The sequence below is a fragment of the Phacochoerus africanus genome, chromosome 6 (assembly GCF_016906955.1).
Source record: "Phacochoerus africanus isolate WHEZ1 chromosome 6, ROS_Pafr_v1, whole genome shotgun sequence".
Lineage (NCBI taxonomy): Eukaryota > Metazoa > Chordata > Mammalia > Artiodactyla > Suidae > Phacochoerus > Phacochoerus africanus.
In genome coordinates, this window is record NC_062549.1 from 94,435,365 (window position 1) to 94,452,734 (window position 17,370).

Sequence of the window (17,370 nt, forward strand, 5' to 3'; positions counted from 1 at the left end):
GGATTTACTCTTGTGGGTTGATAGGTCTAAAAAGATGCCCAGTTAACAGTTTACAGTGCTTTGCATGTGTGCAAATAGTCTTCTTTGATATGTAGCATTACAGCTATTTACAAAGCCTTTGTTGCTTATTGCTGTTTCTCTTAAGCAGATAGTTACATGAGAATTTTTTTAAGGTGAGCCATTCCTGTTCTTAGTAGCAGCTAATGAGATTGGCCATTTTGCTGCTGCATTGTTGAAAGCTGTGTGCTTCTCCCCAAAATTTGCTTCTTTGCTTTCTGTTGCCTTACTTTCCCCTAGTCTGAAGCCATTTGAGTATCTAGCTCTCATTTATCCTCTCCATTTATCTAGCAGAGTTACAGAGAGATGAGTATTATCTAGATGACACATCTTTCTTGCATAAAGCGAAATTTCATCTTTCTCCAGGAAGTAATCACAAATGAACATGTGGTAGCTATGATGAAAGCAGCCATCAGTGAGACGGAGGATATGCCCATGTTTGTGAGTAGTTATTCTTTCAGTGTCATGGAACAGAGCTACCTGTAAACTGGCCAAGTATAGGAGGTCTCTTGAGATTTTGTAAATAATTTGACAGATGGGGGCAAAGCTAGCATCTCACAACTCAAGAATCACTTGATTTTTATTGACGCTTTTCTTCTTCTCATTTTCCCTTTTTAGGAGCCTAAAATGACACGCTCTAAACTAAAGGAAGTGGTGGAAAAAGGAGTGGTAGGTGTTCTGTTTTTTTCTTTATCGTCTATTTAACTTCGTTAATAATAGCTAATTCCAGGTTATCTGTAGGGAAAAAATACAGGAAAGACTTATTATCATCTGGCTTTGCCTCCTTAAAGAAAATATTTGTAAAAGCAAATAGACATGTAGAAATGGAATATATCAAATCATTAGTGTAGTTTTCTTAAAAATTTTCATTGTTTTTTTTTGGAAGTGCTAGGTGGATAATCATTTGTAATGGTTGAAAGCAATGACGGAGGACAGTTCTATTCATGTTGTGAGACATGTGGCCAAGAGTTTAGAATATTTCAAATTGTGTTCTAGGGACCACTTACATCAAGATTATCCTGGTATGGGGATCCACAGGAGTGCTTATTAAAAATGCACCCTCTTGGAGTTCCTGTCGTGGCCTGGTGGTAAAGAGCCCCACTAGTACCCATGAGGATGTGAGTTCGATCCCTGGCCTCACTCAGTGGTGAGCTGTGGTGTAGGTCACAGACATGGGTCAGATCTGCTGTGGCTGTGGCTGTGGTGTAGGCCTGCAGCTACATTTTCAATTTGACTCCTAGCCTGGGAATTTCCATATGCTGTAGGTGCGGCCTTAAAAAGACCAAAAAAAAAAAGCACGTTCTTTTTTTTTTCTGTTTCAGCTGCACGCATAACAAATGGAAGTTTCCAGGTCAGGGATTGAATCCGAGATGCTGCTGCGACCTGTGCCTCAGCTGAGGCAATGCCAGACCCTTAACCCGCTGCACCACAGTCGGAACTCCAAAACATGCACATTCTTGGGAGTTCTCTTGTGGCTCAGCAGGTTAAGGATCTGGCATTGTCACTGCAGAGGCTTGGGTTGCTGTTGTGGTACAGGTTCAATTTCTAGCCTGGAAGCTTTTGCATGTCCTGGGCATGGCCAAAACAAAATAAGATAGCACATTGTTGACACTTCACCCCTAAATTCTTTCCTAAGAATTTTTCATGGCTGTCGTTTTGGAGGCATACTTATGTGGATTTATGTCATTGACTTAAAAAAATACCAATGTCAATAGCAGATAGCAGAAGGCTGCTATCATCTATAATATCCTAGGTGTGTGTACTATTGTAGTTTACAAATAGTTTTTATTTATTTATTTTTAAAAAATTTTTTTGTGGGTTTGCACCATGGCATGTGGAAGTTCCCAGGCTAGAGGTCAATTGGAGCTTGTGACCTATGTCACAGCCACAGCAACACTGGATCCGAGCTGCATCTGCAACCTACACCACGGCTTGTGGCAATCCCAGATCCTTAACCCAAAGGATTGAATTTATAGCCTAATGGATACCAGTCGGGTTCTTAACCCACTGAACCACAATGGGAACGCCTACAAATATTTTTATTTTTTATTTTTTTATTAAAATATGGGTGATTTACAGCATTATGCCAATTTTTGCTGTACAGCAGAGTGACTCAGTCATACATATATATGTACATTCTTTTTTTTTTTTTTTGTCTTTTTGCCTTTTCTAGGGCCGCTCCCCGGGCATATGGAGGTTCCTAGGCTAGGGGTCTAATCAGAGCTATAGCCGCTGGCTTACGCTGGAGCCAGAGCAACACTGGATCTGAGCTGCATCTGCGACCGACACCATAGCTCACGGCAACGCTGGATCCTTAACCCACTGATCGAACCTGCAATCTCATGGTTCCTAGTCAGATTCGTTAACCACTGTGCCACAACGGGAACTCCCAATGTACATTCTTTTTATTAATATTCCATTATGGTTTATCCTTGAGGTTGGATATAGTTCCCTGTGCTATACCGTGGGACCTTATTTTTTATCCATTCTAAATGTGATAGTTTGCATCTACTGACCCCAAACTCCCAGTCCATCCCACTCCCTCCTCCTTCCCCCTTGGCAACCACAAATCTATTCTCTGTGTCTCTGAGTCTGTTTTTGTTTTGTAGATAGGTTCATTTTGTGCCATGTTTTAGATTTCACATATAAGTGATATCATATGTTATTAGTTTACATATAGTTTTCACATTGGAATTCCTTAGTGGCTCAGCTGGTTAGTGATTCGGCATTGCTACTGTAGTGGCTCGGGTCACTGCTATGGCTTGGGTTCGATCTCTGGCTTGGGAATTCCCATATGCTGCTATCATGTCCAAAAAAAGAAAAGAAAGATACAAAGACAAATAGTTTACACATTCATTATTCCATGTGAACCCAAACTGTGATGTGAAGTAGGTAAGATAGACACTTTCTCCATCTATGGGTAATACAGAGTCTTACTAGGTTTAAGCAGAAATGCCGAAGTTGGAAATATATTCTTGTCACCTTTTCTTCTGTCAAACTTTGACAAATATTTGAGGATGTAGTTCAGTGCCTCTAGATCACTGCAGCTACATGTTAGTCTGATGGCTTTTGGTGGTAGCAAAGAAGAAATAAAATTGAAAGTCGGTTTCAGCTAACTTAATTATTCCTGTTCTTTATTGATAGGTAATTCCAACATGGAATATTTCACCAATTAAGAAGGCCAATGAAATTAAGGTAAACCTCGAAGAGGCATCTTTTCCAGAAAAGACCTCATCAATTTTGAAACCCTTCTATTTGTTAATATTTTTTGGACCTATGTTTTTATTTTCATTCTAGCTTTGGTTTTTCCCATTCCATTACTTTTAGGTCTGACTTTCATGCTAGGGGTCTCTTTAACTCCTGTCTCTTATTACTTGCTTTAGCTGCTTGTTGTGCTCTTAGGATTTTTTTGTTCTGCTCTATTTTCTTCCCCTTATTTTCCAAATACATATGATTTGTGTTTTCTATTATTTCATTTTTTTTCTATAATCGTATTTATGTAGCCTCCTCAGTTTGTGGATATCCACCTCGAAGACGATGATTCCTCAGATGAAGAGTACCAGCCAGATGATGAAGAAGAAGATGAGACTGCTGAAGAGGTCAGTGGTTACCCATGTGAGTGTTAGTTGGTAATACAGAAACAAATTGGCAGAGTGTACTTTTCTTCCTTAGTAGTGTTACCTGTTTAATACAGAGGGTTGAAACACAGTTCTTTTTTTCTACTCACTTCTTCACATAAATCCAAGAATGTGAGGTGTTTTGTCCTCTTCATGCTCCCTGGATTTTTTTCATGTTTTATGTTGTGGAATGTAACACATATATAAGATATAGAACTGGGCATAAAATAAAAATGAAAGTATACAGTTTAAATAATTATGAAGCTAATTCTCCTGAAACTTCCCTCAAAGTGGTTAAACATAATGTTGCCAGACACCTGTTCCGTGCCCTTCCTAATCACAATCACTTCTCTTCCCCTGTAGATAGCTCCTACCTTGACTTCTTCTTCTTCTTTTTTTTTTTTTTTGTCATTTCTTGGGCCGCTCCCGCGGCATATGGAGGTTCCCAGGCTAGGGGTCTAATCGGAACTGTGGCTGCCGGCCTATGCCAGAGCCACAGTTAACCCACTGAGCAAGGCCAGGGATCGAACCCGCAACCTCATGGTTCCTAGTCAGATTCGTTAACCACCGCGCCACTACGGGAGCTCCTGGACTTCTTGATAATTACTTCCTTGCTTATCTTTATAGGTACAGCATCTAAATATGCAGCCCTCTACACTATGTTCAGTTTTTTTTTGCTGTCTGAACCTTATGTAAATAGAACCATAGTGTGTGTATTCTTTGGTGTGCCCTTTTCTTTTCTTGGTTCAACACAAGTCATTTGAGATTCATTTATACAGTTGCTTGTAACTATAGTTTGTTCATTTTCATATTTATGTAATATTCTATTTCTTTTCTTTTTTGTAACATTCTGTTTCTTAATGTGTTCTTTGACGTGTTTGTTAAAGGGTTCCAAACCAATGCCTTACGGTTTTATAAAGTTTACAACGCTGATGAGGATAGCGATCTGTTCCCTTTTCCTACCTTCAGAAAAATAAGCTTCTGTTTAAATTTTATTCTCTTACTCTGACTAATTTAGTGATACTTTGTGATTCATTCTTCTGAGATACTTCGAACTCAATGGAATGAAGTAGAGGCATAAATATGAACGTGAACTGGACTTCTTTTATAGAGTTTATTGGAAAGTGATGTTGAAAGCACTGCGTCGTCTCCACGAGGGGCAAAGAAATCCAGATTGAGGCAGTCTTCTGAGATGACTGAAACAGATGAGGAGAGTGGCATATTATCAGAGGTAAATCCCTATCACACCGAAGAGATAAGTTAGAGATAGCTGTATAAGTAGATTATTTAGCTGCGTAAATAAGTAGATCATTTATCCTTGGTGATTCTGAGCTGTCACCCTTGTTAACCATGATTCAAGAAATAGTAATTATGCCATTATCTTTCCTGGTATTTGTGACTAGTTATGATCATTTAAATTTCAAAATCCTTTAAGTCAGTGACCAGTCAAGAGAAAACTGGAACTCTGTGACAGGGAGAGATTTCTGAGTTCTTTTTCTTTTTTTTTTTCCCCTTTATAATGATTTTTATTTTTTCCATTATAGCTGGTTTACAGTGTTCTGTCAATTTTCTACTGTACAGCAAGGTGACCCAATTACACATACATGTATACATTCTTTTTTCTCACATCATCATGCTCCATCATAAGTGACTAGACATAGTTGCCAGTGCTATACAGCAGGATCTCATTGCTTATCCATTCCAAAGGCAATAGTTTGTATCTATTAACCCCAAATTCCTGATCTATCCCACTCCCTCCCCCTCCCCCTGGAGTTCTTATTAAGGGGAAGAATATGAGTGACTGGCAGAGTTGCTTCTACCCTCTCTCTCTCTCTCTCTCTCTCTTTTTTTTTTTCCTTTTTAGGGCCACCCCCGCAGCTTATAGCATATGGAGGTTCCCAGGCTAGGTTTCCAATCGGAGCTGTAGCCACCAGCCACAGCTACAGCACCTTGGCATTTGAGCTGCATCTGCGACCTACACCACAGCTCACAGCAATGCCAGATCCTTAACCCACTGAGCGAGGCCTGGGATCGAACTTGCGACCTCATGATTAATAGTTGGATTCATTTCCACTGTACCACAACGGGAACCCCTCTTTTGCCCTTCTCTTTTTCAAACTTGTTTTCTAATATTCTAAAGCCTTTTTTTTTTTTTTTGTCTTTTTAGTGCCACACCCACAGCATATGGAAGTTCTCAGGTTAGGGGTCTAATCGAAGCTCCATGGGCCAGCCTACACCACAGCCATGGCAACATGGGATCTGAGCCGAGTCTACTACCTACACTACAGCTCATGACAATGCAGGATCCTTAGCCGACTAAGTGAGGCCATGGATTGAACCTGCATTCTTATGGATACTAGTTGGGTTCCTTACCGCCTGTGCCACCACAGGAACTCTAAGACCTTTTTTTTTTTCTCTTTCCCACTTTTGGTAACCTAAGTAGCATCCTGTTGGCTTCATTGGAAATAGGATGAAACCTGGTTAGACTAATGTACTTGACAATGCCTTGGTTTTTTTTTGTTTGTTTGTTTTGTTTTTTTTGTCTTTTTGTCTTTTTGCCTTTTCTAGGGCCATGTCCACAGCATATGGAGGTTCCCAGGCTAGGGGTTTGATCAGAGGAACGGGGGATCCGAGCCGCGTCTGCGACCTACACCACAGCTCATGGTAATGCCGGATCCTTAAGCCACTGAGCGAGGCCCGAAACCTCATGGTTCCTAGTTGGATTCATTAACCACTGAGCCATGATGGGAACTCCGAGAGCGCCTTTGTTTTTATATACCTCTGTCTGGATGGGAAGAGGAAGACAGCTAGCATATGAAGGACTTTCTTCTCTCTTCTCCCTTTTTATTTTTTTTCTCTCTTTTCTTCCCTTCCCGTCCTCCCTCCCTCTCATTTTTTTTTTTTTAACATAGTTGCCTCTTTTAATCAGGCTGAGAAAGTCACCACGCCTGCCATCAGGCATATCAGTGCTGAGGTAGTGCCCATGGGGCCCCCACCGCCCCCGAAGCCCAAACAGACCAAGGATAGTACTTTCATGGAGAAGTTGCATGCAGTAGATGAAGAGCTGGCTTCCAGTCCGGTTTGCATGGATTCTTTCCAGGTAAGCAGAACTAAATTGCTGAGAAAGTCAAATGGAGTAAATTAGTCATTGCTCAGATTGGGAAGGGAGAAGGGAAGATGTTAAATTCTGATATAAGTAGGAGTCATGAAATTGTAGGCCTTTGGTACTCGATTTGATTTGTGCTATTTTATCATAAGTAAAAATGGCAGCTCCTAAGGAAGGAATAAGGTATGAGACAGAGGGTGTTTTTATATTTATTTATTTATTTATTTTTGTCTTTTTGCTATTTCTTTGGGCCGCTCCTGCGGCATATGGAGGTTCCCAGGCTAGGGGTCGAATCGGAGCTGTAGCTGCCAGCCTACGCCGGAGCCACAGCAACGCGGGATCCAAGCCCCATCTGCAGCCTACACCACAGCTCATGGCAATGCCGGATCATTAACCCACTGAGCAAGGGCAGGGATCGAACCCGCAACCTCATGGTTCCTAGTCGGATTGTTAACCACTGCGCCACGATGGGAACTCCCAGAGGGTGTTTTTAAATGTGGAACATGGGAACATTTTTAAATGTGGAATCTTCAGCCAGATTACTCAGATACAAACTTTTACCACAATTGCTTTATCATTCTTTGCTTCCTTCTCTCTGTACATGTTTTCCCTTTTTTTTTTTTCTTCTTAGGGCCGTACTTGCAGCATATGGAAGTTCCCAAGCTAGAGGTTGAATCAGAGCTGCAGCTGCTGGCCTATGCCACAGCCACAGCCATGCCAGATCTTAGCCACATCCTCGACCTATGCTACAGCTTGTGGTAATGTTGGATTAATTGGCTGACTGAGTCCAGGGATCAAACCCGCATCCTCATGGGTTCTTAACCCACTGAACCACAATGGGAGCTCCACGTTTTCTTTTCCTGAATTGCCTTAGAATATGTTGCCTTCATGATGCTCTTTTACCCCTAAATACCTTAGTGTATATTTCCTAAAAAAGAAGACATTTGATTATGAATGTTAAGGATGAGTAATATTATATAATCTATTAAAGTCCTTATTTGGATTTTACCAGATGTCTCAATAATGTCTTTTATATAAAGCAAAAGAAAAAATTTTTTCTGATCCAGGATCCAGTCTAGGATTACATGTTTTGTTTAGCTGTCCCTTGGTCTTTTTTAATCAAGAACAGTTTCTCAGTCTTTCTTTCTTTTTTTTTTTTTTGGTCTTTTTGCTATTTCTTGGGCCGCTGCCGCGGCATATGGAGATTCCCAGGCTAGGGGTCCAATCGGAGCTGTAGCCACCGGCCTACACCAAAGCCACAGCAACGAGGGATCCGAGCCACGTCTGCAACCTACACCACAGCTCACGGCAATGCCGGATCCTTAGCCCACTGAGCAAGGGCAGGGACCGAACCCGCAACCTCATGGTTCCTAGTCGGATTCGTTAACCACTGCACCACGACGGGAACTCCTCTCAGTCTTTCATAACTTTGATATTTTTTAACCTTATAGAGCAACTATTTTACAGAATATTCCTCAATTTTGACTTTTCTGATATTTCTTCATAATTAGATTTGGTTTATTCACTTTTGGCACAAATGTCACAGAAGTGACATGTCCTTTTCAGTGTATCAAATCAGGAGACACATGACTTCTATCATGTTAGATGATCACATGGCTGAGGTGGTATCTGCATGTTTTCCTCACTGTAAAATTTTTTTTTTTCATTTTAAAATTAATTAGTAGATGTGTCTTTGAGGCAAAACATCTTTTCACCCACTGATTTTAACATCCATTGCTTATTCTTGATTGAAACAATCATTACTGTGGTTACTGTCAAACTATGACTTTCTTTCTTTTCTTTTCTTTTTTTTTTGTCTTTCTGGGGCTGCAGTGGCAGCATATGGAGGTCCCCAGGATAGGGGATCCAATCGGATCTGTAGCTGCTGGTCTACACCACATCCATAGCAACTCGAGATCCAAGCTGCATCTGTGACCTATACCACAGCTCACGGCAACGCTGGATCCTTAACCCACTGAGTGAGACCAGGGATTGAACTTGAATCATCATGGATATTAGTCAGATTTGCTTCTGCTATGCCACAGCGGGAACTCCTGGTTTCTTAATATAACACCAAGCACAAATGGCAAAAGAAACCAAAGAGATACATGGATTTCATCACAATTAAAAACTTGTGCTTCAAAGGACACATCAAAAAAGTAGAAACAACTCATAGAATGGGAAAATTAGTTGCAAATCACATATCTGCTAAGGGTCTTATATCTGTTAATATATAATGAACTCTTTTATAATTCAACAATAGAAAGACAACTCAGTTAAAAATGGGCAAAGTATATGAATAGACACTTCTCCAGAAAAATATGCAAATTGCCAACCAGCACATGAAAAGATACTCAGCATCATTAGTCATTAGGAAAATGGAAACCAAAGCTACAATGAGATACCTCTTCTCACCCCCTGAGATGGCTGTACTGAAAATATCATGGACAGTAACATGTGTTGGCTTAGGATGTCCAGAAATGTGGAACTCTCACATCTTGCTGGTGGGAATGTAAAATAGTGTAGCCACTTTGGAAAATGATTTCGTGGTTCCTCAGAAAGTTAGACGTGGTTACCATATGACCCAACACTTTCAGTCCAGGAGAACTGAAAACATATCCATGAAAAAGCATGTACTCATTGTTCGTAGGAGCATTATTCATAGTAGCCCCAAAATGCAAACAACCTGTTTTTACCAACTGATCAATAGATAAATCAAATGCAGTATACCCATGTAATGAAATATTATTGTGCAGTAAAAAGAAATGAGGTACTGATATATGCTACAATAATGGATCAGCTTTGAGAACATGATGCTAAGTGAAAGAAGCCAGAGATAAAAGGCCACATATGGCATGATTCCTTTTATATAAAATGTCAAGCATAAGCAAATTCATGTAGACAGAAAGATGAGTGGTTATCAAGACTGGGATCAGGGAAGAATGGGAAGTGACTGCAAAGGGGAATGGGCTTTTTGTGGTAATGAAAATGTTTTGGAATTATATAGTGGTGAGGGTCATACAACTTTCTGAATATATTAAAATTGACTCAGTTATGCATTTTAAAAGGATGAGTTTTGGAGTTCCCCCGTTTGCTCAGCAGATCAAGGATCTGGGGTTGTCACTGCTATGGCTCCGATTACTGTGACGTGGGTTTGAGTTCTGGCCCAGGAACTTGTGCATGCCACAGGTGTAGCTACAAATACACATGCACACACAGAAATTGTTTTTTTTTTAAAGAGTGTTTTGGAATTCCCGTCGTGGCTCAGTGGTTAATGAACGTGACTAGTATCCTTGAGGATGCGGGTTCCATCCCGGGCCTCACTCAGTGGGTTAAGGATCTGGCATTGCCATGAGCTGTGGTGTAGGTTGCAGACGGGGCTCAGATCCCCAGTTGTGGCTGTGGTGTAGGCCAGCAGCTACAGTTCCGACTCAGTTCCTAGCCTGGGAACCTCCATATGCCACTGGTGCAGTCCTAAAAAGACACACAAAAAAGGGGGGTGTTTTAATAGTATGTAAATTATATCTTAATAGAACTCTTATAAATGTTCCTGAAATGTTGGTTTTAAAACTAATGTCATGGGAGTTCCTATCATGGCTCAGTGGAAACCAGTCTGACTAGCATCCATGAGGATGCAGGTTCGATTCCTGGCCTTACTCAGTGGGTTAAGGATCTGACATTGTCACGAACTATGGTGTAGATTGCAGATGCGGCTCGGGATCTGGTGTTGCTGTGGCTGTGGTGTAGGCCAGCGTCTACAGGTCCAATTCAACCCCTAGCCTGGGAACTTCCATATGCCATGGTGCAACCCTAAAAAGACAAAACAAACAAACAAAAAAAACTCATGTCATTATAAGGTAGAAGCCTGTTATTGTATAACATGGGGAATATAGCCAATATTTTGTAATAACTATAAATGGAGTATAATTTTAAAAAAGAGGTTGGCAGCTACTAAAAAACCCAAAAACCCAAAACACCCCGATGTCATTATCCTTAAAATTTCTCAAGGTCAAACCCAAATTGTTTTGAGACAAGACCTTGTGGTTTAAGCTAAGAACACACATACACAATATAATGAAGTTTAGAGAAATTGAAAGCATTGGGTGTTCAGTGATAATGCTTTGTTTCCTTCTCCATTGGCTAGACCATGGATGACAGTCTCATTGCATTCCGAACTCGCTCTAAGATGCCTCTGAAAGATGTTCCCCTGGGGCAACTGGAGGCGGAGCTCCGTGCCCCAGATATCACCCCAGACATGTATGACCCCAATACAGCAGATGATGAGGACTGGAAGATGTGGCTGGGGGGACTCATGAATGATGATGTCGGGAATGAAGGTAAGTGGGTTTCATTTGCATTTTTAAAAAGACTTCCTTTTTTTGTATTGTAGTTGATTTACAGCGTTTTCATTTGCAGTTATAATCTACTCTGTTCATTATTTCTATGGTAAAATTTTCATTAATTAAAAGCTTAGGAGTTTCCTGGTGGTCTAGTGGTTAAGGATTTGGTGTTGTCACTGCTGTGGCTCAAGTTTGATCCCCAACGTGGTAGCTTTTGTATGCCACAGGTGCGGCCTGAAAAAAAAAAAAATGCTTAAAGAAAGGGGTGTTTTTGGTTCATTGATTTAATTTTTTTTAAAAATTTTTTGGCTGTACCTGCGACATATGGAAATGCCTGGGCTGGGGATTGAATGTGAGCTGGAGCTGAGGCCTTTGCCATAGCTGCTGCAGTCCTGGATCTTTAACCCACTGAACCATAGCGGGAATGCCCATTGATTTAATTTTGTATTTAACAACTTACTCTAAATAAGTAGTTACATTTTCATTCCCTCCCATCTCCCCTTTTTAAGAGTCTTTTGGGGGATCTTATTATTTTTATTTTTTTTTGCTGCAACATGCAGCAGCTTGATGGGGGGAGTCTCAGTTCTCAGTTCAGAAATTGGACCCAGGTTGCAGCAGTGAATGTGCTGAATCCTAACCACTAGGCCACCAGGGAATTCCCTTAGGAATCTTTTCTGTTTTGTTTTGGTCACTCCCACAGCATGTGGAAGTTCCTGGGCTGGGGATAGAATCTGTGCCACAGCAGCGACCTGAGCCACTGCAATGACAACACCAAATCCGTAACCCACTGCACCACAAGGGAACTCCTCCCTTGGGACTCTTTTTTTTTGTCTTTTGAAAGCTGTACCAATGGCATATGGAGGTTCCCAGGCTAGGGGTCAAATCTGAGATGTACCTGTCGGCCTATGTCACAGCCACAGCAACTCGGGATCCGAGCTGAGTCTGCTACCTACACCACAGCTCACAGCAATGCCGGATATTTAACCTACTGAGCAAGGCCAGGGATCGAACCTGTGGATACTAGTCAGGCTCGTTAACCACTGAGCCATGATGGGAACTCCCCCTTGAGACTCTTTTGAATGCTGAAATTCCTCATCTGAAACATAAATGCATACATAATTTTATATATGAGTTCATGAGAGTGTATTGACTCAGATACTATCATATTGGTTAAGATTCTTCATGATACAAGTGAGAGAATCCTAATTTTCAACCTGCTAGAAGTCAGATGAAACCAGACTTTGGGAAGGGCAGAAAAATCTGCAGTGAAATTGAGGTACTGTTCAGGTCCACTTTCCCTCTCTACAGCTGTTATCTCTACTTCTTTTTGTCAATAAACTCCATTCTCAAACTTATATTTCTCTACAAGGCTGGAACTATAGTCATAAGCATATCATTCACTTCTTGCTTTGTCCCCACATCAGAAGGACTCTCCTACAGGCTCCAGTTTGAAAAGTCCAGAGGAACGACTCCAGTGAGCTTGGTTTGCTCACATGCCCATTGTTTTAGTATTGCATGGGGTTGACGGGGGGACTGTTTAAGCATAGGGTCCTGTGATTGGCAGCACCTCATAGAGCTATGTGGTTGGAGGTGGTAGTTACCCAAAAGAAGCGATAGTGTTTTCAGAAGTAGGGAAGGAGCACCGATCAGACAAAATCAGTGTTGACTACAGTCATGCATGGTGTAAGAACCCCTACCCCAAACCTTATTTGTTTTAGGATATAAAAAAAGTTCTTAACTTTCAAACAGTGAAATAAACTTTTTTTTTGTCTTTTTAGGGCTGCACCCATAGCATATGGAAGTTCCCAGGCTAGGGGTCAAATAGGAGCTGCAGCTGCCGGCCTACACCATGGCCACAGCAACACAGGATCCCTGACCCACTGAACGAGGCCAGGGATCAAACCCGCATTCTCATGGGTGCTAGTTGGGTTCTTAACCCACTGAGCCATGATGGGAACTCCTAAAGAAAACTTTCGAAGCCCCTCCCCACATGATAGTTTTATATCCCAGAGGAATCACTGATAACAGTTTGATGTGCATCTCTCAAGAGTTTTCAAATATGAAGTTACCTTTTAATTTTTCCCATCATGGCAAAAGAAAGAAATTTTAATGCTAAATTTAAATTCCCCAAGCAGGAGTTCTTGCTTTGACGCAGTGGGATTGGCAGTGTCTTGGGAGCTTTGGGATGTGGGTTCCATCCCTGTCCCAGAAGAGTGGGTTAAGGATCTAATGTTGATGCAGCTACGGTGTAGGTTACATCTGCAGCTCATATCTGATAGCTGGCCTGGGAACTCCTTGTGCTATGGGGCATCCAAAAAAAAAGAAAAAAAAATCCCTAAACATTTGGAAAAGACAGGTAACAAGAAGCAAATTGGTTTGAATCTTAGCATTTTTGTTCTTTTCCACCCACCCTCTTTTTAGCACCAGTTTGAAATGTATGAAGGAGGAAAAGATGAAATGTGCAGCTGAGTCATTAATATTAGCTGAAAAGTCAGTTCCTTAATAACCAACAACTGATGTATTTTCTATTAGCCTTCCTCCCTTCCTTCCTTCCTCCCTTCCCTTTTTATGGCTGCCCCTGTGGCATATGGGCATCCTGGGCTAGGGATTGAATCGGAGCTGCAGCTGCAGCTGCAGTAACGCCAGAACCTTTAACCCACGGTGCCAGGTCAGGGATCAAACCCATGCCTCCCCAGCGACCCGAGCCACTGCAGTTGGATTCTATTAAGTGCTGCAGTGAGAACTTCTTCATTAGTCTTTCTGATAGGAGTCTAAGCTTCTAACTTTTCCATTCCTCACCGCTTTGGGAATCTAATGAAAGCTATGTAGCCACTCCCCAGAAAAATGTACACATCTACATACATAAAGTTTCTTTATGTCACTTTTATTTGGGATTTAGGACTCTCTTGAAGTTCATTTATGGGCACTTTCTTTTTCTGTCAACCCACTCCAAGGTCTCTGACACCGACTCAAAATTCTCTGTAAAAAGGGATAAACAGGGACAAAGATAATTCTATCAATTTTTTTGATATCTCAGAAATTCATTGTGTTTCCTGTTACAGAGTGAATTTGTTATACTGCCAGGATTAGTACCCAGTTTGTTTTTTTCTGTTCTTTTTTTTTAGGGCCACACCTGTGGCACATAGAAGATCCCAGGCTGCAGTCGAATTGGAACTGTAGCTGCTGGCCCTCACCACAGCCACAGCACCACAGGACCCAAGCTGCGTTTTTGTCATTAGACTTAAGCTAAGACAAAATATTGACAGTAATTAAGTCAGGTTCTCATGGCTTATTTAGTGCAGTAGCTTGGGTACCCTGATTGTTATCACCTTGGTTGAAAGAGCTGAGATGGTAGCTAGGGAGGAGGAAAGACCAGAGTTGTCTGTAAGGATTTTGAGAGTCTAGAGCACTGTTTCTCATAATTTGTCCTTAGGATTTGAATCAGAATCAGGGAGTGTAAGGATGTGTGTGTTGGGTGGTATTCATTAAAGATACACATTCCAGGGCCTTATCCTGGAATATGGATCGATTCAGAATCGTTAACGGGTATCATTAGGGGTCTAATTCTTATGTATCCTAAAGGTTGGAAACTACTTGTCTCAGAGAAATAAAAGTGTATGGTAATAAGGGAGGGGGAAGAGATAAATTAGGAGATTGGGATTAACATATACACACTACTATATATAAAATAGATAAACAACAAGGACCTACCGTATAACGCAGGGAACTACATTCAATAGCTCGTAATAACCTATAATGGAAAAGAATCTGAAAAAGAATATATTTATGTATGTAAAACTGAATCACTTTGGTGTACACCTGAAACTAACACAACATTTTAAATTAACTGAACTTCTTTGCAGAACATATACTGACTTACAGACTTTGAAAAACTTAAAGTTTCCAAATGAGACAGGTTGGGGGGTGGGGAGATGCGTTGGGGGTTTGGGATGGAAATGCTGTAATTTTGTTGTGATGATCATTGTAGAATTATAAATGTATTAAAATTCATTGAGAAAAAAACAGATTGAGGTGAACAGAAAAAAATAAATTGCCCTTCCCAAGTTCCCATTGTGGTGCAGCAGAAATGAATCCGATTAGTAGCCGTGAGGTTGCAGGTTTGATCCCTCTCCTGGCTCAGTGGGTTAAGGATCTGTTATGAGCTGTGGTGTAGGTTGCAGACGCGGCTTGGATCCTGCGTGGCTGTGGCTGTGACATAGCCCAGTGGCTAGCAGCTCCGATTGGACCTCTAGCTTGGGAACCTCCACATGCCTCAGGTGCAGCCCTAAAAAAAAATTAACTGTCCTTCAGTTTTTTAAAAAAAGGAAAAAAAAAGTATATGATAAGGGTTGATTGAGAAAATGGAATAATGGTTAATGGGGAGGGTGAAAATCCTCTTTCTTTAAAACAGTGTTTTTTGTTTCCTTATTAGGACAGATTAGAAAAAGAGAGAACACAGAGCCAATGACTAGGGTAGGTTTGGATCCGCAGATCTACCAGCTGAATTTAATGAGTGCTTGTAAATAGGAAATGATGCTAGATATATATCCCAGTACCACACTTTAGCCATATGCTGGCTTATTTTTATAGCATTACGTGGCTGAGTATTTTCACAGGTTCCTAGTACCATCTGATCTGCATATTATTAAAAGTGAGAGTCTTGTTTGCAAAAAATAATTAAGAGGCTATATGGAAGGGTACACCAGATTGAGATCAGCTGGGTAGAAGCTGACCTTTTTAATCAGTCAAAAAAGCAATTAAACCCAGAGGGCGGGTTCCACAACCAAGGTACAGAACTCAGAAGAAACCTTCCTAAATGATTTTTCAACATGTTTGCCAACTGCGTTCTCTGAGAATATTGGCAAACCCATTTGTATGGTGTGGACAGAAGCTGTCTGGTGTAGTTCTTATGCCTGAACAGACACAGGTCCAAACCTGTGTAACTATCCATATGTTATACCCCAGAACTTACGTTATTCAGCAACGTGTGTAAAGAACCTGCTGTTAAGGGACTTAAATAGAATCTACTCTTGGAGTTCCCATTGTGGCACAGCAGAAGCGAACCCAATTAGGAACCATGAGGTTGGGGGTTTGATCCCAGGCCTCACTCAGTGGGTTAAGGATCCAGTGTTGCCGTGAGCTGTGGTGTAGGTCTCAGATGCAGCTTGGATCCTGTGTGGCGGTGGCAGTGGCGGTGGCGTAGGCCAGCAGCTGTAGCTCCAATTGGACCCCTAGCCTGGGAACCTCCATATGCTGTGGGAATGGCCCTAAAAAGCAAAAAAAAAAAAAAAAAAAAAAGAGGAAGCTACTCTGGAGATTAGAAAGACAGGATTCTATTCCTAAGGATTCAAAACATTTTCACTGCGGAGATAAACCCATAGATGGGTAAAAAAGACTTCACATTTAAATAGATATGTGTAAACAGAGCAAATTCATACATTATAAACAGAATAAATGTTTAGTAAAAAATATCAGGTTAGATTGGGGCTTATCATCAGTACATATTTTCCAGTGGTTATGAATCACTGTGTGTGTTTGTGTGTGTATATCTATCTATCTATCTATCTATCTATCTATCTATCTATCTATCTATCTATTTTTTTGTCTTTTAGGGCTGCCCCTATAGCATATGGAAGTTTCCAGGCTAGGGGGCCAGTTGGAGCTGCAGCTGCTGGAATACACCATGGTCACAGCAGTGGGGGATCTGAGCTGCACCTGTGACCTACACCAGAGCTCATGGCAATGCCGGATCCTTAACCCACTGAGGGAGGCCAGGGATTGAACCCACATCCTCACGGATGCTAGTTGGGTTCGTTACTGCTGAGCCACAACAGGAACTCCCTATATTTTTATTTTTAATGACAGATACTCATTTATTGTGAAAAATTAAAACACTATGGAAAAGCACAATGTGAAAAGTAAGAGTTCTATTCTTCAGTCTTTGTTAATTCTTTTTAGGTTATTTTCTGTGTATTCAGTCAAACACATATTTATCTCAAATAACAATGTGTTTTTTTTTCCATGAAAGGAATCATACTTTACATTTGTCCTGCATCTGTACCTCACTCCTTTCACTTAGCTGTATAATTTAGATATCTTTCTATTGAACTACATAGAGATCACCTTCTCCTGTTTAATGGCTGCATAGCAATAAGGAAATTAATTATTCTCATTTGGTTGACTTTTTTGTAGTTTTGTTTTAATTCTGTTCCTCAGTTGCACTAGCCTCATGTGGCTAAGGGCTACAATG

At 41.0% G+C, this 17,370-nt stretch overlaps 1 protein-coding gene across 5 annotated transcripts in view; it reads left to right on the plus strand.

Annotated features, from left to right (window-relative positions):
• The window catches only part of GON4L (gon-4 like), an 84,040-nt gene that overhangs the window by 21,114 nt on the left and 45,556 nt on the right, over positions 1 to 17,370 (plus strand). For 4 of the 5 annotated variants that reach the window (XM_047784351.1, XM_047784353.1, XM_047784355.1 and 1 more), the window contains 7 exons: positions 424 to 498; positions 676 to 726; positions 3,202 to 3,252; positions 3,561 to 3,656; positions 4,786 to 4,905; positions 6,604 to 6,774; positions 10,925 to 11,117. In XM_047784351.1, coding sequence (XP_047640307.1) covers positions 424 to 498; positions 676 to 726; positions 3,202 to 3,252; positions 3,561 to 3,656; positions 4,786 to 4,905; positions 6,604 to 6,774; positions 10,925 to 11,117 — 757 coding nt within the window. The remainder of the gene's footprint in view (positions 1 to 423; positions 499 to 675; positions 727 to 3,201; positions 3,253 to 3,560; positions 3,657 to 4,785; positions 4,906 to 6,603; positions 6,775 to 10,924; positions 11,118 to 17,370) is intronic. The other variant, XM_047784354.1, reaches the window with a different exon arrangement.